The 16,022-nt window shown below is 40.7% G+C and overlaps 1 protein-coding gene across 2 annotated transcripts; it reads left to right on the plus strand.

Annotated features, from left to right (window-relative positions):
* The first annotated feature begins 8,049 nt into the window (after positions 1-8,049).
* LOC114512740 (olfactory receptor 1J4-like) lies at positions 8,050-14,533 on the plus strand. Of its 2 annotated transcripts, none has more exons than XM_028531813.2 (2): positions 8,050-8,556; positions 13,320-14,533. In XM_028531813.2, exons 1-2 carry the CDS (start codon positions 8,068-8,070, stop codon positions 14,286-14,288), a joined length of 1,458 nt encoding a protein of 485 aa, XP_028387614.1. In that variant the 5' UTR covers positions 8,050-8,067; the 3' UTR covers positions 14,289-14,533. The 2 variants fall into 2 exon arrangements, with proteins under 2 accessions (XP_028387614.1, XP_035878071.1); XM_036022178.1 differs by lacking the exon at positions 8,050-8,556 and adding an exon at positions 11,979-12,887 and having other exon boundaries at positions 13,313-14,533.
* Positions 14,534-16,022: the final 1,489 nt, after the last annotated feature.

The following is a 16,022-nucleotide window of genomic DNA, read 5'->3' on the forward strand; positions in this document are numbered from 1 at the left end:
GAACTGCCTAGTTTTAACCAATAAGGGAAAGGTTAAGGCAACTATTATATGCATACATTGGAAATAATATCATAGTCAATAAAATGAGTTCATGAAAATCTTATAATATTTAAAAGAACATAGTAGAAAATAATATACAGGCATATTTATGGTTATTTGTGAGAAAAAATACAGACTTTTTTTTTAACCTGAAAGGTTGTGCTCATAGCTTGGATGCAAGCCAGATAGTCTGCAAAACTGTGAAAGAGAACATTTTCCTAGAGAGGAAAGTACAAACTCCAAGGAATTATAATTATTATATCCACCTAAGTTATTCAAGATGGCACAACAAAATTGTATAAAGTACCTTGCACAAATCATAAACACACACACACACTGCTGAGTGCAGCCTACAAATACTACCCTCACCTAGATCAGCAGTGATAAATTCAAATACCATGAGCTCCAAGATAGAAACTAATATTTCATTGTTTCCCTACAAGGCTTAGAGCTGAGAAAGAAAGAAAAGTCGCAGACTCAACCTTGACGTGAGGAGGAGGTGTGCTTGCTCTTTTAAATGACATCCAGGCAATGACAAAGGCACCCATTGGTATCAGCCAGGCTGGGAACCCACGAGACAAAGGCCACAAATTTCTGGTGAGGGACAATTTTGGAGTAATTATTGTATTTCCCTTAACTGATCCCCGTGGAGATGTGCTTTAGTTAGAGACTAAAGATAGTCAGCTCCTTTGGGAATATAAATGGGAACTTTCATGTTTTCAGATTTGTTTATTTACAAAAAAAAGTTCACTTCTATGACCTCATTTAACCCTCACAATAATTCTTGTGGTAGATAGCATTCTCTCCATGTGACTGCATTTGAGAGTGGCTCAAAAGAAAATGGCCAAATGAGGATTTAAACCCAAACATGTTAACTTCAAACCTAAAGCCTAGTTCCACTGCACCATGGAGCCTCCCTGGTAACAGTGGTTTCTGTAGCACATGGACTTCTTCCTTCTCAACTTCAGTCTGGAACTGGGAGGAGAGTTGCTACTGATCCCTGGGAGAAAAACACTTATTAAAGAATGGCTGGGTCTCTGTCTCTCAGAAGATATTTTTCTTCCTACAGAAACACCTGAATGCATGCAGGGATATTTTTTGACACTTATGATACATAACAATAGCTGGCACATCCTCAGGTTTCAAAATGTATTCTTTAACAATGAGTGTGAGAAGCCTTCTGAAACCTACTGCATTAAGACTGGCAAATACAGAGTTACAGAGTCAAGGGGAGGAGACAGCATTTTATTCATTATTTTTCAATAATTCATTTATGCATAAAAATAATGTGTGCCTACTATGTAGGAAGAATTTTGTGAGAACTGTGAGTATGTATTTGAAAACACAGGGTTTTTTTGTGTGTTTTTGTTGTTTTTTTTTTTTTTGGTCTCTGAAAGGGCCCAATCTGATGAGCAGGACAGACAAAACAGTGTGGGTCAAATGCTATAATGAAATCTGTAATTTCTGTAAAGAAAAGAGGACAAGAATGAAGTGGAGTAATAAGTGCTGAGTGCTATGGGAGCACAGAGGAGGCCTCAAACCCAAACTTAAGGGGTCAAGCAGGTAGGGTTATAAGATGTTATACATAAGCAGACTCACAAGACAACCAAAACAAGTAAAAGGTGACATGGACAGTGTAGGGAAGGAATGCTTGGAAGGGGAAAAGAGAAAGGAATGGAAAAAGGCCTAGAAGAGACAAAAGATGATACATTTGGAAAACTATTATCAGGAAAATTAAAATGGCAAAAATGCTCACTTCAACAAGGGAAGAGGTTCAGGGTGAAGTCAGAGAAATTAGCAGGTATGAATCACGCAGAACCTTGGAAGCCACTTTGGATAAAGTACAACCTGTACTTTATCCAAAAGGCAAGGGAGAGCCAAAGAGGGATTTGATCACAATAGTGATAGTGTCGTGTTAAAAACTATTGCTACAGGTGAAGAATGGATGATAAGCATGTGTTTGCAATGGATGGAGGGAATATTGGGAAGGCAAGGATGGAGGGATGAATGCAAGACCAGAAGCAAGGACACTAGTTAGGAAGTGGTCACAGCCATTTAGGTCAGAGATTAAGAATATGTGAGAGAGATAATGGAGTTGGAGAGAACTATATGTATCTAAGTTTACTTCAGAGTCAGAATCTAAAAGATGTGCTAGGTAATTCTGATGTGACCTAATTTGGATCAGACTATAGAAAATGAGGGGGGAAAAAGGACCTAAAAAAAGCTCTCTTTAAATGTATGGCTTGGATAGCTGAGTGCATGGTTGTGCTATTTACTGTTAGGGAACATAAAAGGAGAAAGAGATCTGAAAAGTTTTTAACACACTGCGCATGAAAGACCAATGGATCATTCATAAAAAAAATTTAGGAAGTAGGTAGATATATTTTGGATAGAGATGGAAATTCATAGACCACCAACACAGGAAAGAATGAGACTTCCTAAAAAGAAAGAAGACAAGTTAAGAAAAGAGGACAAGAATGAAGTGGAGAGAGGAGGGAAGGGAAAGAGAAGAGGGCTGAGGACAGACCATTGAGAGCATTGATAATTAAAGAAATGGCAGAGAAAGAGTATCCAAAAAAAGACATCAAAGAACAATCAGAGACATGGAAGAAAAATATGAAAATGTGGGACCATGGAAACAAAGCAAAGAGATGTTTAAGTTTTAAAGAAAAAAACACCCACTAGATTTAGTAAAGAGGATTTCTGTGTGATGTAACCAGTAGTAATCTCAGGAAGCCGTGGGAATAGAATCCAGATTACAATGGATAGGGGGAGAAATGTAAAAGTAAGGGAGTGCAAAAGGTGGCTAATTGAAATGACCCGACACTGAAGCTTTGCTACATGGGTGGGGTGAAAGGCCATGTGGTAAAGACTCAGACAAACTGGTAAGAAAGTGATAAGCCATGAACTCCATCCTGGAGGGGTCATAGTGAAGACAAAACAAGTGTGGGGGTAAATGGACAGGATCAGAGACTGAATAGATTTATAAGGCTGAAGATTCTGTACAACGGGTACAACAGGGGAAAAAGCAAAAATGGAGTGTTTAAATGTAATATTTTATAGGTAAAGCAGTTCTGGTCTTCATAATATGACCATGGGATGAGAGAGCAGAAGTGCAATGGAAGTCAAGGTCATTGAAGATGAGATCGAAGAATAACTATGTCACGATATTAAATGGTTCATTAATGCAAATGCTGATGGTGCCCAAGTTGATTTGTAGGGGAAAAGTAAACTGATCTGGGTGCCAAAATCTGTGCAAAATAGGAGTAATTCGAGTTTGGTAGTTAGTGTCGTAAGCTTTGACATATGACAGTTTCCACTTTTTGCCCAGTACTGAAAAAGCTTTATGAAGAAAGATGTCTAATTATAGCGTAATTTATAGTAATTAGATATAGCCTAGTTTCCATCAATAAGGGAAAGGTTAAGGCAACCACAGTACATACAATGAAATATTAAATAATCATTAAAATCGTGTTTATGAAAAGCTTATAATTTTTGAGAGAACATAATAGAAAATTGTATAGAGGCATGTTTACAACCATTTGCAAACTACAGATTATCATTACTTTTAAATCTGGAAGGATTGCTACAACATGCTAACAGAAGTGGTATGTTGTTGGGAATAGAAGCATTTATTTAAAAATTGTTTTTCCACCAAAACATGTATATAACCATGCACTTTTTTCATAGGTAATAAAAAGATTAGTAGTCTTTTGAACTGCCACTAAATCTCTTGGGAAAGAGAGTGGTCCAGAATGAAAAATGCCCGAAGACTGACAAACTTGAAGAGGACGCCAGCTGCCCCTAGTAGGCACCATTGCTGGGTCTAATTGTTCTTATGCCCACCCCCATCTACTTGCATCAAGGCAGAAACCTTTCAAGCACAAGTTCCTGGTGCCTCAGAGAACAGTCCCTCTCCTCAAAATAACTGCAGCAAATGCTTATTGCCGTTAGCATTTGTTAATATCCAACTGTTGAACGGGGCCTCAGCCTAAGTATATGCAGGAAAAAAGAAAGCAAGATTTTTGTTTCATGTATCCTTAAATTTTTATCTCTTAGAATTGGGCACATAGGGATTCACTTAAAGATGGTTACTGAATCATAGTGAAGCTAGGAATGTTTTTTCCTAACAAACAACTAATAATAGATAATGATTATTACATGATAGAAAGATTGACTAGCTTACATTTCTCTACAAGCCAATTGTGAAACAAGAATTAAGGACAAGTAGTTTATTCAGGGGATTGAAAGAAACAGCAAGGAGAAAGTGGGAAAATATAATAAGGAAAGTAAGGCTGTAAGTAAAGGACATTATCAACAAAAGGATCACCCAGGCAGCCTAAGCTAACACCACTAGAATTCCACTCGCCTCAAATCCGTCCACTCTTGGGTGATGGAGCTGAAACATTTATGAGCATCTCCTCTTTGTATTTAACAGAGGACTGCTGGGGGTGGTTGTAGAGGGGGAAGGGTGTTTCTGGCACTTCTCGCTGGCTGAATGTATAGGCAAATTGAGCCCCACTGGCCAGAGAAAGTCCTCAAAGAAATAAAAATACTGGTCATTGAAGTTCTAGCCAGAATGCACTAGAATGGCAAGATAAACAGTGATGAGTGGGGAATTTGCTTCCTGCGCTATCCTGATCCTCCCATGTCTGGCTACAGGTTCTTGCAGATAGTGGCCACAGGTGTGAACTGAGGCACAGACACCAATGCAACACAGGCAGATGACATGAGGGTCTAGGCTAGTTGATTCAGAAATTTATTTTGGCTCTATCTACTAATGCTTAATGCCACATTTGCAGCGGGTCTACCCGACCTGAGGACTTCTTGTGCTTGGCAATAATTTGCTCCAGTCACTTGATGTCCCATGGTTGGGCACTCAGTCTCCTCTACACCCAGAAGCTTGCCAGCAGCTCCTGAATCCAGCTAAGCACTGCACTGTAACTCTTCCAATAGAGTCTGTCAGAGGCTCCATGTGGTGCCATTATACACCATGGATATTTCCAGCACCATGGGTTCTGCCAATTTAGATGATCCAATTAGTAGGTCCCTTGTACATAGTCTGAACCAGCTGCAAAGCCCTACTTAAAACTGGCAGTCTATCAAGTCATTTGGCAAACTGGGCAGATCAGTATTCTAGGTGAGATGTGTACTATGTCTCCAAAATCAGAAGAGGCCTACAAAATGCTCTGAAAGGAGCAACAACTTGTCCTTCGCTTTCTGGTTAGGATCCTGCCTCTCATCTATCCCATTGTAAGCTCTTCTGTGTCTATGCCACGCGGCCTGCGACAGGTCTTTCCTCTGACATTAAGCATGTCAGCCCTTAATCCAAGGTGTCGCCATCCTGACTCGTTATCCACTTTGTCCAAACATACCACACACACTTTGGTCTGTGCCTTGCAATCTGCCCTTGTCTGTACTGCTTGCTTACATAGCTCCCTAAATCCTGTATCAAAGTCTCTTTTTCCGTTTGACCTACCTAACTAGCCCCACCACGGGGTTTTCCTCTCCAGGGAGCCAAGTGTCTGGGGTGTTCTTCTCAGGGAATAGAGCATCCATAGCCAATCTAGCTCATGGCCCACTGTGGCCCATTGCTAAACTGCTCCTGACCAATATCCTAGGGATTTTTATCTCTGGCTTTTGCCTAGAATGCTGTTGGACTTCAACATTTCTGAGCTGGCAGAGTCTCCCAAGTCCTCTGCTCTGACATACATGCTTGTGGCACAAGTACAGGCATCACAGATAGAAAGGAGTTGCGAGGATAGAAGCTTTGCTGTATCTACCACCCCTTAAACTCCAACATCAAAAAGGAAAAAATAAACACCAAAAGAGAATTATCTCAAGCTATAAATACTTAATTTTTTTAATTTATTGATTTTAGAGAAAGAGAGAGGAAGGAAGGAAGAGAATGCACATGTAGTAAAAGCTTCCGTTTGTTGTTTCACTTATTGATGCATTCATTGGTTGATTCTTGTATGTACCACCCTGCTGGGGGTCGAATGCACAACCTTGGCATAACGGGAATAACATGCTCACCAACTGAGGTACTGACCAGGGCTATAAATACTTCTTTCTTTATCTTATGTATCTCATGCCAAAAATCACTGACAATAAATTATCATTTTCTTTAAAAGGTCAATTTTAAAGAATAAAAAGCTTTTCAATTTTGAGTCAATTGTTATGGATTGTGTGTGTCAACTGTTTTCCTATTTGCAACTTTGCTTGCTTTGTGGGCTATTTTTTGCTTATTTTTCGTCCTTCTTTCTTTCTTCCCTCCCTCCTCCCTTCCTTCATTTATCCTTCTTTTCTTCCTTCCTTGAAAATTATTTTTGTTTGATGCAACAGAAACTTAATTTGTCAAGAAAACAATAAAGCCTAAACCTCCAAAAAAGGTGATTACCCTATCTTTACATTATGCATTTAATAATGATCATTAGAGAGAAAAAAAAACACAAAATCATTTCCTTTAGGTTACTGGTGGATAGGTGCCCAATGAGATCCCTTTGAGTGGGATATGGTTCTACCTAAACTCTCAGAGGACGTTCAGTCATTTGGCTTTCTGTTTGGTCCTGGTTAGAGCCATTCCTTCCTTTGTTAACCTCCCTGGAGTTTAACCTATGCCAGAGCATGCTTCAGGCTGGGAAAGCAGAGCTTGGGACTGAAGAGGGACTGAGGGTGTCTGGAGAGCCTTTGTCTATGGGCCCATTCCCTAAGGTTCCCAGCACAAACATCCCTCCCACAGGACATGTCTTCTAAAGAATCAAGAGTGAAATTGGACAATTAATCCTCCAACTTGATGGATCTCTTTAACAGAAAAGTAGAAGTTCTGCTCCCTTACCCCCCAGGGTTCTCTCCTTGGCTAGTTATACTCTTCATTTCATGGCTCTGAGACTGGTAGACAGCAGTGAGAGAGTCGGAGCCTTGTAGCTTTTCTTTTTGATGCCTCGACTGCCTAAGACCTTGGAAGCTGATATTAAGATCTCCTAAAGACAATCTCCAGACACACCCACCAAACATGGATCACCGATACAGGTAAGGTCAGTATTATGAATGGAATGGACATTTTCTTCTCAGTAATATGTGAGTTTATATATGGGTATAGAAGAGGAAACATTAGAAAGCTGATTTGGGCATGGAAGAGGGAAGAGAGTGAAAAAGACAGGGAGAGAGAAAAGAGAAAGGGGAAGAGACACTGAGTAACAGGAGAATGAAGATACAGAGACAGAGTGAGTAGAAGGAAGGAGAAAATGAGAGATAAAAAAATAAAGTGAAGGCACAGACAGGAAGAGAGAAAGAGGTGAAAAAAAAGAAAAGTGACCCAAGACTTAAAGACAGATACAGGGAGGCAGAGTCTTTCAGAAAGAATTTCCACTTGCTTTGGATTCTGACATAGGAAACCAGATCTGGACCACCTGTAATTTAAGCATTCCAAAACCATTGAAGTGATTACGCCACGAGTTTAAGGAAGACCTCACACTTTCAAACTCCCTTCCTCACTGCAGTTGGGAGAATGAATGAACATAACCCAGAGTTTCTTAGAGATCTTTACTGAGTAAAAATAAGTAAAAATGTATGTATATAAATGAGGTTTTTAAAAAATAATATAGTATTATTCTTAGCATCTTTTCATTAAAAAATTTGCCTCTCATCTGAAATTTAACAATGGGTACAGAAGTCTAATTTTCTAAAGGTCTCTATGCCATGGTTGATGGTTCAGTGTACTCCCCACAGGGCATCCTTGGTGCAATAACATGGCTGAAGTGTCATATTCTGTAGTCTAGTCCTCAGTGCCACAGATGCACACATTCTATTTGGTCAGTGAACCAAGAAAAGCTACCTCACACTAACATACCTCACTGACAGTTTTTCTAATTCCCTTATTGACAACATATAAGGAACATATGAGAAACAAGTTTCCCAGTTTCAGAAATCAAACATGCATATTTTTCATATGACAACTAAGAATAATTACTACAGAATTCTTAATAGTTTCAACCATTCTTCATCCCCAGCAGACAGAGGAGGGCCATGAAGAGGGACAACCAGAGCAGCGTGTCCGAGTTCCTCCTCCTGGGGCTGCCCATCCTGCCAGAGCACCAGGGTGTGTTCTTCGCCCTGTTCCTGGGCATGTACCTGACCACAGTGCTGGGAAACCTGCTCATCATCCTGCTCATCAGGCTGGACTCCCGCCTGCACACGCCCATGTACTTCTTCCTCAGCCACCTGGCCCTCACTGACATCTCCTTCTCATCTGTCACTGTCCCTAAGATGCTCATGGACATGCGCACTAAGTACAAATCTATCCCCTATGCAGGCTGTATTTCACAGATGTATTTTTTCATATTTTTTACTGACCTGGACAGCTTCCTTATTACATCAATGGCATATGACCGATATGTTGCCATCTGTCACCCTCTGCACTACTCCATCATCATGAAGGAAGAGCTGTGTGCCTTACTAGTGGCCGTGTCCTGGATTCTGTCCTGTGCCAGTGCCCTGTCCCATACCCTTCTCCTGGCCCAGCTATCCTTCTGTGCTGCTAATACTGTTCCCCATTTCTTCTGTGACCTTGGTGCCCTGCTCAAGCTCTCCTGCTCAGACACCTTTCTCAATGAGTTGGTCATGTTCACCGTAGGGGTGGTGGTCATTACCCTGCCATTTATATGTATCCTGGTATCTTATGGCTACATTGGGGCCACCATCCTGAAGGTTCCTTCAGCCAAGGGGGTCTATAAAGCACTGTCCACATGTGGGTCCCACCTGTCTGTGGTGTCTTTGTATTATGGAGCAATATTCGGACAGTACCTTTTCCCAACATTAAGCAATTTCATTGACAAGGACATCATTGTGGCCCTCATGTACACAGTGGTCACACCCATGCTGAACCCCTTTATCTATAGCCTTAGGAATAGGGACATGAAACAGGCTTTTGGGAAACTTGTCAGTAAAGTAACATTTTCCTGTCAGCAATATCTGCAATGTTTATTTCAATCATAACCTCATCTTTGTTGATCTCACGTACTTGATTTTCCATTTGAATATGTGTGAAAATTTTAAGGTCTCCTGAGACATAAACCCTAAGACAACTGAACATATGTTGGATATACTCGGTAAATCTGTTGACCAGAACTTCATTCTCTTGTTAACGGTGCTCTCCTTTATGAATAACTTTTGATTAGCAAATGCTAAATTATTTTTCTTATTTCTGCATTTGTGGGCATAAATAATACAATAATAAACAGTTTCGTTGTCCCTTATTTCAGAAGATGTTTGAAAACTCTTATATTTTGGGACTATAATCTTAGGCTTTAACACACTCAGAACATTAAAAATTAGCCATATTATTTCACTACACAATCTTATACAGACTAAATAGATTTTTCTTTTCATTGTTTTGGGTCTATAGAAATCAAAGAATCCAAATTAATTGCCACTTAAATAAGAGGAAACGTATTACTCTCTCCCATGATATAGAATGTTACAACTGTGAAGATGATCCCTGTAGGACACCAAGACCGGCCAGGTCCCCTCTGCCAACACTGTGTGGCTGACATTGCTTAGGCCCCCACACCATCATTAGTGAAAGCATGTTTCGTGCTGTCATCCTTTGTAAGTACAAAGGATGGAGCAATAGTACGTTTACAGTTGTTAGTGTGGAAAACAATACAATTAGTAAATAGTAACACAAGAATAAATTCTGTCTTGTGTACTCACAACTGTGAACCCACTTTTGCCCCACCATGTACAACGACATTATAGTGTACAGTCTGGGAACACGTCACTACTTTCCGACAAATGCCACTCTAGTCCCAGCCCTGACTGTACCCTTCATGGGCATCCTGCCTTACCAAATGATGAATGAAAGCAAAGCTTCTCAGGTTTTCGTGTGCACAGGAATTCCTGGAGGGCTTGTTAAAACAGAGGTTCCCTGAATCTACCACCACAAATCCCAGTCCTCCAGTGGGGCCCCCAAATATGCACATATGATGCCCCCACATGATGCTGATGCTGTGGCTCTGTGAACTGCGACTTGAAGGGCCCTGGTGGAAAGAGTTAAATTGTGGAGGTTCTAAGATGCACATTCGTAACACCTTACATGACATCTGGTATTGGACAGAGTAAAACAAGGGAATGCTTACATTATTTTAGTAGTAAATCTGTGGTTCATGTTGACATTTTCAGATTGATTCTGACTGAAATAAATTTCTTTAGTCGATCTCTAATATCAGAAGTTCTTTCCTAAACTACCAGTTTTTCTTTTGTCTTTCATATGTAATAGAGATAATATGAGATACAACATATTATGCTTTGTATCATCTCACCAGACTGTATGTTCAAGGCAAAAGAAGCTGAAGTTTTGAAAAAAATCACATCTTATATCCATTGGTGGCTTTTCTGTTTTCATGAAGCTTTGTGGGATTTCAGTATGACTTGTAATGTGGCTAATGTCACTCAAAAACATACTTTAATATTTTAACTAATAATTATCTCACACATGATACACAATAAAACGTACATTTGTTTTAGAGCATTACTTGATTTCAGAGTAACTGTATACCCACAAAGGGACACTGGAGTTCTTGACAAGGCACTGAGCAATTCTACTAGATGATGTCATTTGTGTCTAGAAGTCCTCACTTCACTTGCCATGCTTCTTGACACAGCCCAAAAAACAGCATCTGTTTTGAATCTCATATTGTTGTGACTATGGGGCTCAGATTTTTACCCCAGTCTTTTCATCTCCTTTTTGTGTCTGCCCTATGGAAAATGCAATATGGTTACCCAACTTTACACGTAAATGTAAGACTTACTAGGACATAATAAGCAAGTAGAATGACATTTAAGGCTGTGGTGATGCCCAAACTCTAGTCTGAAGTGTGAACTTGGAAATCAAAACATTTGAAAGAGTCTGATATTTGAAATGTGTCAAATATTACATAGCAACTTTGCCTTATTCATTTCATTCCACAGACTTAAACTTAGGCTACAAGTAAATGAAAACAATCTGCTTTGTGGCCTGTCTTTCCACAGGGTTCCACTTGCACTTGTGTTCTCCACGTATTTCCATGGGCATTTTCAAAGTTAGGTTCTTTCTCTGCAAAGGAACAAGACACAGGCACAGAAAAACTAAGACAATGGAGCCCATTAAAAAGGATGTCTTTGGAGACACTGAAGTAGCCTTGATCAGACAAGTAGCAAAAGAGAAGACTTCCAGGTTTAGTGTAATCTTTAACAGAGTTTCACAGTAAAGCTTTGTTAATTCAATAAAAATGACTAAAATTAACATTTTTAAATTTATTTTATTGTTGTTCAAGTACAGTTGTCTGTATTTTCTCCCCACCCTTCCCCCCATCCCCTCCAAACCAACCTCCCTCCCTTGCTTCCACCCTCCCCCTTGGTTTTGTCCATGTGTCATTTATAGTAGTTCCTGAAAACCCTTCTCCCCACCGTCCTCTCCCCACTCCCCTCTGGCTACTGTTAAACTGTTTAATTTCAATGACTCTGGTTATATTTTTTTTATTTTTCTTTTGTTGATTATGTTCCAGTTAAAGGAGAGATCATATGGTATTTGTCCCTCACTGCCTGGCTTATTTTACTCAGCATAATACTCTCCAGTTCCATCCATGCTGTTGCAAAGGGTATAAGCTCCTTCTTTCTCTCGGCTGCATAGCATTCCATTGTGTAAATGTACCATGGTTTTTTGATCCACTCCTTTGCTGATGGGCACTTAGGTTGCTTCCAGCACTTGGCTATAGTAAATTGTGCTGCTATGAACACTGGGGTGCATAGGTTCTTTTGGATTGGTGTTTCAGAGCTCTTAGGGTATAATCCCAGCAGTGGAACTGCTGGGTCAAAAGGCAGTTCCATTTTTAGTTTTCTGAGAAAATTCCATACTGTTTTCTACAGTGGCTGCACCAGTCTGCATTCCCCCAAAATTAACATGTTTAAGTATATTGATACCGTATGTATTCTATGTCTACATTTGCATACAAAAATGCAAATATTATAAGTTATTGTAGAAAAAGAAAGCTATAACGTACTGTTTAAATAAATCCCAGTTATGTAAATAAAAATTTATGAATAAAAACCATTTTAGAAGGACAAAAATAATAACGGAAGGTTGAGTACTTCATTCTTTGTTTTCATTTTTACATTGTTTGGACTTCCATCATGAAGCAGAATTCATTTCATAAGCAGCGAACCAAAAAGGAGTATCCACTGGGGAGAAAACCCCCTCTTCACACCCCCAAGTTATGAGCTAATCAGGAGAAACACAAATCTGGCAGGGAAGGGCAGGAAGGAGGTCTTTCCACATCTTCTTTTGGGGTCACACTTGCAGGGCATCCACCCTGATGTTCTTTCTAAGGACAGTGTTTCCTCAAAGTCCACCCATCTGCCTCAGAATTACCTGGAGCCCTAATCTCATGAATGAGCATTTCTGGAGGTAGAGCATCTTTAATAAGCTCCCAGGTGATTATGCTGAACATCAAAGTTTAGGGACCACTGCCCTAGGGCATCTGTCCTGGAGGGAGTAAGAAGAAGACTGAGCAATTAAGATGAGTTTAATGCAGGTCTCTTACCAAGAACCTGTTGCTTTGTCCCTTGGGTCCTTTCCCTGGTAGATAGAGAGGAGTCTTCCCATCTACATTTCTGAAGCTGGTGAATTGAGAAGCCTGAACCCCAGGCTTTTTGTGCTGTTTCCCTCTGATATCAGTGAGAGGTTTAAGATGCAGAAAACCGGTTCCTGGGTGTCCCGCTGAGAAGTTGAAAGACTAGTCCCTACTCCAGGAGGCTAGATGACTTCAGCATAACGTTCAGAGCAGAACTGGGTCCTTTGTCAGGAGCAGGTGCGTGCATGCCTGTGTGGGTGGGTGTACACAGGTGCTCATCACTTCTCTGTGCTCTTTCTGAAGTCACTTCTTATTACTACTTCCTAAAGACAGGGATATCACAATCACCACTGGCCAGCAACTCCCACACCTTTAACGCTGAGCCTTGGGAAAAGGAAGAGTACAGCCAGCTGCCTGCTCGATGATGTCCTGCCTGTAATCCCTAGTACAGTTCCATACCTTCCTCAAAAGCATCAAACCTTGGGCCTAGGAAACACCTACAACCTCAGTTACATTTGCCTGAGTTCCATTGAAGACACTGAGTTTCTTCACTAGAGAACTTTGCATTTTATATTTAATTGAATCAATATCACTTAATATAGGACATCTCCCAGATCAAACATTTATTGATTATACTTTTCTCATTGTCCTTTCATCCCCAGATGACAGAGGAGGTCCATGAGGAGGGACAACCAGAGCAGCGTGTCCGAGTTCCTCCTCCTGGGGCTGCCCATCCGGCCAGAGCACCAGGGCGTGTTCTTCACCCTGTTCCTGGGCATGTACCTGACCACACTGCTGGGCAACCTGCTCATCATCCTACTCATCAGGCTGGACTCCCACCTGCACACGCCCATGTACTTCTTCCTCAGCCACTTGGCCCTCACTGACATCTCTTTCTCATCTGTCACTGTCCCTAAGATGTTAATGAGCATGCAAACTCAGGATCAATCCATTCCCTATGCAGAGTGCATAGCACAGATGTATTTTTTCATATTTTTTACAGACCTGGACAGCTTCCTTCTCACTTCAATGGCATATGACAGGTACGTGGCCATCTGTCACCCCCTCCACTACATGACCATCATGAGAGAGGCACTCTGTACCTCACTAGTGGCTGTGTCCTGGATCCTGTCCTGTGCCAGTGCCCTGTCCCACACCCTTCTCCTGGCCCAGCTGTCCTTCTGTGCTAACAACACTGTTCCCCATTTCTTCTGTGACCTTGGTGCGCTGCTCAAGCTGTCCTGCTCAGACACTTCCCTCAATGAGCTGGTCATTTTCACAGTAGGAGTGGCTGTCATTACTCTTCCACTAATATGCATCTTGATCTCTTATGTCCACATTGGGGCCACCATCCTGAAGGTTCCATCTACCAAGAGCATCTGCAAAGCCTTGTCCACATGTGGCTCCCACCTCTCAGTGGTATCTCTTTATTATGGAACAATTATTTGGCTCTATTTTTTCCCTTCATCCAGCACCTCCAGTAAAAAAACCATAATTGGCTCTGTGATGTACACAGTGGTCACTCCACTGCTAAACCCTTTCATTTATAGCCTAAGAAACAGGGACATGAAGGGGGCCCTGGAGAAACTCCTCAACAGGCAACAGTTTTGTCTCAACAACATTTGCTCATCTCTATAACAGACACATTTATTCCCAGAGCCAGCCCCCTAAACTTGAGCCCCACAGTCTTCAGCCCTGCATGGAATAGTGCTTGGTAAGTTATTGATAAGTCAAATTACATTCTGGTACAGGTATTCTCTCTTTTCCTTGCAATTCTTTAGTATAAATCATGAGATCTAACTTGATATTATTGATCATGACTCTTGTCCATTATAGTGAGAAACTCATAGCTAGTAGAATTGACGTCTTTTCTCTCTTATTTCCTGGGAATTTATTAGTTATTTTAAAAACAGGTTTATTGAAGTAAAATTGACATATAAACATTGTATATATTTATAGTGTACAACCTGATGCTTTGATACATACACATTGTGAAATAATCACCACAATTAAGTGAATGAATCTACCTATCACCTCCACATAGATATCCTTTCATTTTACTGTTCTGTGGGTGATGAGAAGACTTAATTTCAGATACATCCTCATAGAAAATAAAAGTGAAAAACACTGCATTGTTAACTGTAGTTGCCATGCTGTACATCGGACCTCAGGAACTACTCATTCTGCATGCCTAAAATGCTGTACATTATGCTAAGTGAAATAAGTCAGACTCAAAAGAGATAAATGCTGCATGATCTCATTTATATGTGGAGTCAAAAACCGTCAAATTCATAGAAGCAGAGAATAGAAGGGTGGTTTCCAGAGGGTGGGGGTGGGAAGTTGAGTGATGTTGGGAATTTATTAGTTTTTGTGAGTTGTTGGAAGATATTGGCTAATAGGGCTCCCTTGACACCTGACAGGTTGCAGATTTGGAAATTTGTAAATTATCTCCTTTCTTTTCCTCACCTCCTATTTAGTACTCTTTCTGTATTTTTTGTTGGTGTTGGTGACGATGATGGGGCAAGAAAAGAAACTGCATAGTGTCCTTTGTAGCTCCAGGAAAATACCCACAGTTATGAGCTTAGCTGCTCCACATATCAATCTCTTCATTATCTGTCTCTCCGGAAAATCACTTCCACTCAGCTGAGTGACCCCAGGTTTGTATTATGTGCTCAAGTAATCTAACTTCACTGCCATCTGGTAAAGGACCACACAGTTCTCTTCAGGCTGTACTTAGTTAAGAATAAACAGGATCACAAGTACTTGTGAGATCCAGCACCATGTAGGTATAAGAGAGGAGTATTTGGGAAAGACAGATCCCAACTCTGAACTGTATCTATCAGAGTATGGGTGGCCTCAGGCAATTTACTTAACTCCCCTGACTATCAATTTCTTCTTCTGGGTAAATTGAGAAACTACTAAGACATCTAATATATTTTTTATTTGAAATAAATGAAATGCCAAATTTGGCTTAGCATTACAAGTGACCAACAGCAATGAATATTAGCTTTCCCTACCTACGCATGAGGTGAACTTTGGAGAACTTGCATAGATAATGCCTGAGTTATGGTGAGCATGGCCATGGCATGGGGAGCAAGGCATGTAAATTACCACCACAATTCAAAGTCCATCAGCTGTCCTAAGACACAGCAACACATCTTCTCTGGCTTGAAGTAGAACCAATGACTTAAGGAATGATGGATGAGTGAGTTGTTAGGTGGGTAGATGAGGAAAGACAGATCAGAAGAGAATCTTATTCTCTACTCTCAATATTCACTCAGAGTTGCCCTGGACCTGGAGCTGATGGTCTGCCTTTCAGCATCCCAGCTTTTTTTAATGTGGAAAAACAAAGAGTGCCCACTGCCCCCACCC

Source organism: Phyllostomus discolor, chromosome 3 (assembly GCF_004126475.2).
Source record: "Phyllostomus discolor isolate MPI-MPIP mPhyDis1 chromosome 3, mPhyDis1.pri.v3, whole genome shotgun sequence".
In the NCBI taxonomy this organism is placed as follows: domain Eukaryota; kingdom Metazoa; phylum Chordata; class Mammalia; order Chiroptera; family Phyllostomidae; genus Phyllostomus; species Phyllostomus discolor.